Genomic DNA, 8,616 nt, shown 5'->3' on the forward strand with positions numbered 1-8,616 from the left:
CAGTCTTGATTCATTTTACTAAATAAAATTCATCTCAGCGATGGAGTGACCTTTTTTGATATATTTTTTCATTAAATTATTAAGAAAATGTATGCTAAGCCTATGCTTGGGAACTAAACTCGAAATTATTTCCTTTACGTGTAGCGTCAAATTTTTAATTTCTTGTCTTAATGTTTCAGTCTTGATTCATTTTACTAAATAAAGTTCATCTCAGCGATGGAGTGACCTTTTTTGATATATTTTTTCATTAAATTATTAAGAAAATGTATGCTACGCCTTTGCTTGGGAACTAAACTCGAAATTATTTCCTTTACGTGTTGCGTCAAATTTTTAATTTCTTGTCTTAATGTTTAAGTCTTGATTCATTTTACTAAATAAAGTTCATCTCAGCGATGGAGTGACCTTTTTTGATATATTTTTTCATTAAATTATTAAGAAAATGTATGCTAAGCCTATGCTTGGGAACTAAACTCGAAATTATTTCCTTTACGTGTAGCGTCAAATTTTTAATTTCTTGTCTTAATGTTTCAGTCTTGATTCATTTTACTAAATAAAATTCATCTCAGCGATGGAGTGACCTTTTTTGATATATTTTTTCATTAAATTATTAAGAAAATGTATGCTAAGCCTATGCTTGGGAACTAAACTCGAAATTATTTCCTTTACGTGTAGCGTCAAATTTTTAATTTCTTGTCTTAATGTTTCAGTCTTGATTCATTTTACTAAATAAAGTTCATCTCAGCGATGGAGTGACCTTTTTTGATATATTTTTTCATTAAATTATTAAGATAGGATTAGATAGATCAATCTTAAAGTTGAATGAATCGTGAGCTGGAAGCCGAAAGAATTGGGGTTAAGGGACCAACGTTGAGGTGGAACAACACGATCAGGAAGCCAAAGGATAGAACGATCCAGAATTCTTATTAGCTACTAGGTTAAGCTTTTAAATGACGAATAACCTTTTGCTCAGATAGGTTCAAAAGAATGGGCAAAGCTTTATGAAAAAGAATGTTCAAAAAGAGTAACACTACCCCGTCGGGCACTGTGCACTTTGATAGGCACGGTGGTCCCGGAACGTGCAGAAATGTGCGGGTCAGAGCTCGAGGATTACCGGGGGCGAGCAAAGTAAAGCTTTCATACTCACCAACCCGCAGTAGCAAGCGTGGTGTTTTAATGCTAAAAACCTTCAAACGAAGCCACAACGAATTATACATTGCCACATATAATGCCAGAACATTGTCGTCAAGACAAAAAATGCAAGAAATGGAAGAAGAGCTAGAAAAGATAAAATGGGATGATGTGGGAGTGAGCGAAGTGAGAAAACCTGGAGAGGAATGCCTGAAATTACAATCAGGGCATACATTCTTCTACCGAGGAAGTGACAGTCAGATGCTGATGCACGGTGTCGGATTGTTCATAAACAAGCGGTGGTCGGATCGCATAATTCACACGAAAAGCATATCCGATCGAGTGATATACGTAAGCCTGAAGATAAATAACAGATACAGTGTCAAATTAATTCAGGTTTACGCACCCACGTCCACTCATGATGACGAAGAAGTAGAAAGATTCTATGAAGATGTCGAGAAAGCTCTGGACGAAAACCCTTCACATTACCAATATCTAATTGGTGATTTCAATGCGAAGCTGGGAAAACGAGAAGAAGACTCCGAAGTTTCTGTTGGTAGTTTTAGCAACGACCAAAGAAATGAGCGTGGAAATACTTTACTCAACTTCTTACAGCAACACAATTTGTACGCAATGAATTCATTTTTTGCCGGAAAGCCTCAAAGGAAATGGACTTGGGCTAGTGCAGATGGTGTAACGAAAAATGAGATCGATTACATCATAACTGGCTGTAAGTCAACCGTTAAGAACGTTACGGTCCTAAACAATTTTTCAACCGGTAGTGATCACCGAATGGTTCGTGCAAGAGTCACGTTAAATACCAGATTTCAAAGATCACAACTAGTTCAGAAAAGTGAAAGGATTGACGTACAACGGCTTTACACACAAAATGAAGAATTTGCTGCGAAAATGACTGCCGAATTAGATAACGTCAACAATCAATGTGAAACATTGGACGAATTGAATACCAAAATCGTCGATACAATAATGGGTTTCATGAAATCCAAATGCAAATCCGTCCAAGAGAAAGAATCAAAACTCAGCAGAGAAACATTAGACCTGATCGCAAGCAGAGCAGAGTTGGTAAAAAACGGAGGGCGAGATTCGGTGTAATACCGGAACTTGTCTAAAAGTATCAACAAAGCAAGGAGATCAGATGAAAGAAAATATAATGTCCAATTGGCTCAAAACATAATTGAAGCTAACTGCAATATGAAAGTCCTACGGAGAAAAATGACAAACGCCAAAAAAGAAATCTTCAAATTACGAGACAAAACAGGAACGATCCAAACGGATCGAAATGCGATATTAAACATTGCAACAGAATTTTATGAGAATTTGTTTTCTTCAGCAAGACAGAGTCCAACGGAAGAAACCGAAGATAGACCAATAATAAGAAACGTGGGATCGGAGGATATGCCCGACATAACTGTTGATGAAGTCAAGGCCGCAGTAGCCGAGATGAAAAACAAAAAGTCTCCCGGAGAAGATGGTGTTCCAGTGGAAGCCATTAAACTGGGTGGAGACTCCTTATTAAAGGCAATCACGGCTTTGTTTAATAAATGTCTCCAATGGGAAGAAGTACCAGAAGCCTGGGAAAATGCGGTAATTACATTGCTGCATAAAAAAGGAGACATAACAAAGCTGGAAAATTACCGGCCCATAAGCCTATTGTCAACACTCTACAAGTTGTTTATGAAAATCATTACGAAGAGGAACACTAACAAGTTCGACTTCTACCAACCTGTTGAACAAGCTGCTTTCAGATCTGGTTTCAGCACAAACGACCATTTGCAGGTGATGAGAACGCTTATTGAGAAGTGTCGTGAATACAACATCGACATAGTCTTGCTATTCATAGACTTCGAAAAAGCTTTCGATTCAGTGGAAACATGGTCGATATTGGACGCATTAGACGAATGTAGAGTAGACTCAAGGTACTCCAACACAATTCGATATGTGTACAAAAATGCTACTTCATGTATAAAACTTCATAAGAGCACGGAGAAATTCAGAATCGGCCGAGGTGTAAGGCAGGGTGACACTATTTCACCGAAATTATTCACGGCGATTCTGCAGAGTGTTTTTAGGAAGTTAAACTGGAGTAAAATGGGAATAAAGATAAATGGAGAGTACCTGAGCAATCTCCGCTTCGCTGATGACATTGTACCGATAGCAGCGAATATAGGTCAGGCTCAGCTTATGCTACAACAGTTAAGTGAAGAGGCAATCAAAGTTGGCCTCAAGATGAACTTATCGAAAACAAAAGTCATGACCAACATCAGGGACGATAGAGAAATCAAAATTGGTGACACTGTCATTGAACGAGTCGACATCTATGTATATCTAGGACATAAACTGAAGTTAGGTCTGGACAACCAGACTGCCGAAATAAGACGTAGGATTGGTCTTGCATGGGCAGCGTTCGGAAAACTCAGACTAATTTTCAAAAGCAAAATGAATAATAGTCTGAAACGCAAAGTTTTCGACACTTGTGTCCTTCCAGTGCTCACTTATGGAGCGGAAACGTTAACTTTAACGAAAGCATCCGAAGATAAATTGAGAGTGACACAAAGAGCCATGGAACGGAGTATGCTTGGAATAACACTCAGAGACAGAATGACGAATCAATGGATTCGACAACAAACCAGGGTCGTTGATGTCATGGAAAGAATAGCATCTCTGAAATGGAGCTGGGCGGGACATATTGCAAGAAGGACAGACGAACGTTGGACCAAAAAGATCATGAACTGGCGACCATATAAAAGACGAGCTATAGGTAGACCACCAGAGAGATGGACAAACGGAATTAAGAATATTGCAGGTACAAACTGGCAGCAAATGGCAATGGATCGTACGAAATGGAAAGAAGTTGGAGAGGCCTACATCCAGCAGTGGATAGAAACAGGCTGAAAAAGAAGAAGAAGAAGAAATTATTAAGAAAATGTATGCTACGCCTATGCTTGGGAACTAAACTCGAAATTATTTCCTTTACGTGTAGCGTCAAATTTTTAATTTCTTGTCTTAGTGTTTCAGTCTTGATTCATTTTACTAAATAAAATTCATCTCAGCGATGGAGTGACCTTTTTTGATATATTTTTTCATTAAATTATTAAGAAAATGTATGCTAAGCCTATGCTTGGGAACTAAACTCGAAATTATTTCCTTTACGTGTAGCGTCAAATTTTTAATTTCTTGTCTTAATGTTTCAGTCTTGATTCATTTTACTAAATAAAGTTCATCTCAGCGATGGAGTGACCTTTTTTGATATATTTTTTCATTAAATTATTAAGAAAATGTATGCTACGCCTATGCTTGGGAACTAAACTCGAAATTATTTCCTTTACGTGTAGCGTCAAATTTTTAATTTCTTGTCTTAATGTTTCAGTCTTGATTCATTTTACTAAATAAAATTCATCTCAGCGATGGAGTGACCTTTTTTGATATATTTTTTCATTAAATTATTAAGAAAATGTATGCTAAGCCTATGCTTGGGAACTAAACTCGAAATTATTTCCTTTACGTGTAGCGTCACATTTTTAATTTCTTGTCTTAATGTTTCAGTCTTGATTCATTTTACTAAATAAAATTCATCTCAGCGATGGAGTGACCTTTTTTGATATATTTTTTCATTAAATGATTAAGAAAATGTATGCTCCGCCTATGCTTGGGAACTAAACTCGAAATTATTTCCTTTACGTGTAGCGTCAAATTTTTAATTTCTTGTCTTAATGTTTCAGTCTTGATTCATTTTACTAAATAAAGTTCATCTCAGCGATGGAGTGACCTTTTTTGATATATTTTTTCATTAAATTATTAAAAAAATGTATGCTAAGCCTATGCTTGGGAACTAAACTCGAAATTATTTCCTTTACGTGTAGCGTCAAATTTTTAATTTCTTGTCTTAATGTTTCAGTCTTGATTCATTTTACTTAATAAAATTCATCTCAGCGATGGAGTGACCTTTTTTGATATATTCTTTCATTAAATGATTAAGAAAATGTATGCTCCGCCTATGCTTGGAAATAAACTCGAAATTATTTCCTTTACGTGTAGCGTCAAATTTTTAATTTCTTGTCTTAATGTTTCAGTCTTGATTCATTTTACGAAATAAAGTTCATCTCAGCGATGGAATGACCTTTTTTGATGTATTTTTTTCATTAAATTATTAAGAAAATGTATGCTACGCCTATGCTTGGGAACTAAACTCGAAATTATTTCCTTTACGTGTAGCGTCAAATTTTTAATTTCTTGTCTTAATGTTTCAGTCTTGATTCATTTTACTAAATAAAATTCATCTCAGCGATGGAGTGACCTTTTTTGATATATTTTTTCATTAAATTATTAAGAAAATGTATGCTAAGCCTATGCTTGGGAACTAAACTCGAAATTATTTCCTTTACGTGTAGTGTCAAATTTTTAATTTTTTGTCTTAATGTTTCAGTCTTGATTCATTTTACTAGATTAGATTAGATTAGATTAGGATTTTGGGGATTCTCAACCCGAGAGTTAAGACAGCACCTGGATCAATGATCCTTTGTACTAGTCCCCTTCCTTGTTTATTTAACGTACGCAAAATAATACAAAGAGGTTGAGCTAAGCGCTCGTAAACATACATCAAAATCAAAGTAAAATAAAGAATACAATGTCAAAAACCTGTGCATTTGTAGCAAAGAGAAATCGAATTAGTAAAAGCTTTGAAACGTAAATCCGTAGATAGATACATCAATGTGACGTGTCAGGAATCGGAACTGGTCCTTACAAGGGGGCCAAATGGAAGTGAGAGACCCAACAGGGAGTTTACATTCATGGGAACCTACCGGTTTTCTTAAGAAAAACAGCCAGATTGGTTAAATCCATGGAACTGACATCTAGGTCCAGACCAGAAAGTTCTGGTTTGCCTAGAAACGCTCTCCTGAAATATCTATACCTCGGACAGTCGCTTATCACGTGGTATCCGGTCTCTTCACCACGTCCACAGAGACATCTAGGGCTATCAGCGTGACCGATGTCAAAGAGATGCTTGTTTAATTCCCCATGGTCTGAAACAGCTTCGACAATTCTCTTGATATCACTCCTTTTCAGATCTAAGAGGGACTTCCTCAAATTCAATGATGGGCTCCTACAGAAAATCTTTGTGTGTCTGGCTCCTTCATATTGCTGCCATCTCTTTTTGTGTTCCCGAAGCAACCATTCCTTTACAATGGCCTTTCTGGTGGACGCAGTTATTCCAAACATCGGCTCCGGTCCAATAAAGTCTGACTCCGCTCCTTTATTTGCCAGGAGATCGGCTCTTTCATTTCCCGCAATACCTTTATGACCAGGTACCCAGAGGATCGTAACCGAGTTGGACACCCCAAGGGCATTCAGTGCAACCTTACAGTCTAGAACAGTTCTTGACCTAACATAGGGTGAACTTACCGCTTGAATCGCGGATTGACTGTCGGTACAGATATATATATCCTCATTGGATACGTTAATACACTGCATTTCTGCACAAACCTCTGAGATGGCAAACAACTCTGTCTGAAATACTGAGGCAATATAGCCAGTTGACAGACTGCGCTCTAGGCCCAGATAATCGCACAGATAACCCGCTCCCGTTAGACCATCCTTCTTGGATCCGTCAGTAAAACAAACCACGTTACTAGAGGGAGGATAGACACCTCCTTCTACCAGCCATTCATCTTCTGTTGGAATAAGCCAATCAAAATTATCGTCTAACATATACTCTGCCCTAATCTGGTCGCTGGGCATTTTCAGGCGATCGTCATCGATCAGATTAACGATTGAGGCGTGGCCTGTATCACTCGCTGAGGACCACCAACCATTATTACGTACATTAGCAGAGGAATTGAAAGCCACGGACTTGACAAAAAGATCCAAAGGCGGCAGAAAAAGCAGCGTCTCTAACGACATCGTCGCTGTTGAGCTCTTCGCTCCAGTCACGCAGAGACAAGCTAATCTTTGAAGCATATCTAGCCTCTTTTTAGTTGCCTGTATATCTACTCTCGGCCACCAGACCAGACAGCCATGACACAGAATGGGTCTGACGACAGCTGTATACAACCACCAGTAGAGGAGGAGACACTTCTCGTACACTTTTTTCTTTATTTTCCCACGATAGAAAATGGACACGTGTCCATCACGTGACCATCAAAAGCCACCGCACGTGACTTATGAATAAAATGTTCACGTGCCGAATTATACACGTGCGTGACACGTGTCAATGCAAAATTTTCGCACTTAGACGTTTTGTTAAAAAGAGGGTTAAATGCTCTATTTTGATTACGAGTAGACACTTTTCGTACACTTTTTGTATTTTTTCCCACGATAGAAAATGCGCACGTGTATGTAATAAAACGTTCACGTGTTTTTTTATGAATAAATGTCCACGTGACCATCAAAAGCCACCGCACGTGACTTATCAATAAAATGTTCACGTGGCGAATTAAACACGTGCGTGACACGTGTCAATGCAAAATTTTTGCACTATGGCTTCTAATTAACGGCTTTATTGAATTAACGGTTTTATTGAATGATCTCTAGCATATTGATTGAGTCAGTAAAAGTGACCTTGTTATCGTCATTTATTGAACCTCAATCAGATTTTTCTCATCGAAAATCAAAACATTTATTTGACCCCATTCATTCTCGCATGTAAAAAAAATTCATGTCCTAGCGTCCATACATAAATACTCCTTCTTCCATTCACCGAATTGCAGACTCATTATTGAAATGTCAAAAAATATGGTTGTTTATGACCTTGGAACAATTCCTAATCAAAATAGCTATTTCCGTTTCCCTATTATGAATGTTTTGTGAGAAAACCTCATCAGCACAATCATTTTTATTGATACGTTTCAATCAAAATCACAATATGAGTCAAACCAACAATTACTGAAAACGATGTCTAGTGTCAATTTAAAACGTTCACGTGTATCATACACGTGCGTGACACGTGTCAATGCAAAATTTTCGCACTTAGACGTTAGGATTGGATGAGGAGCAGGAGGAGTGAATGAGGAGCAGGAGGAGTGGATGAGGAGCAGGAGGAGTGGTTGAGGAGGAGGAGGAGTGGATGAGGAGCAGGAGGAGTGGATGAGGAGCAGGAGGAGTTAATGAGGAGTGGATGAGGAGCAGTAGGAGTGTATGAGGAGCAGGAGGAGTGGATGAGGAGCAGGAGGAGTTAATGAGGAGCAGGAGGAGTGGATGAGGAGCAAGAGAAGTGAATGAGGAGCAAAAGGAGTGGATAAAGAGCAAGAAGAGTGAATGAGGAGCAGGATGAGTGGATGAGGAGCAGGAGGAGTTAATGAGGAGTGGATGAGGAGCAGTACGAGTGGATGAGGAGCAGGAGGAGGAGCAGGAGGAGGAGCAGTAGGAGTTAATGAGGAGCAGGAGGAGTTAATGAGGAGTGAATGAGGAGCAGTAGGAGTGGATGAGGAACAGGAGGAGCAGGAGGAGTAGATAAGGAGCAGGAGAAGTGGA

General features: G+C 38.4%; 1 protein-coding gene across 1 annotated transcript; it reads right to left on the minus strand.

The window, feature by feature from the left end:
• Window positions 1-5,948: 5,948 nt before the first annotated feature.
• LOC119082482 lies at window positions 5,949-7,104 on the minus strand (the record flags this gene model as incomplete). The annotated part of the gene is made up of 1 exon (XM_037191999.1): window positions 5,949-7,104. A coding segment is annotated over exon 1 (1,156 nt), but the record flags the coding sequence as incomplete, so codon positions are not given.
• Between the last annotated feature and the right edge of the window lie 1,512 nt (window positions 7,105-8,616).

This window comes from Bradysia coprophila, unplaced genomic scaffold, assembly GCF_014529535.1.
Source record: "Bradysia coprophila strain Holo2 unplaced genomic scaffold, BU_Bcop_v1 contig_447, whole genome shotgun sequence".
Classification (NCBI taxonomy): domain Eukaryota; kingdom Metazoa; phylum Arthropoda; class Insecta; order Diptera; family Sciaridae; genus Bradysia; species Bradysia coprophila.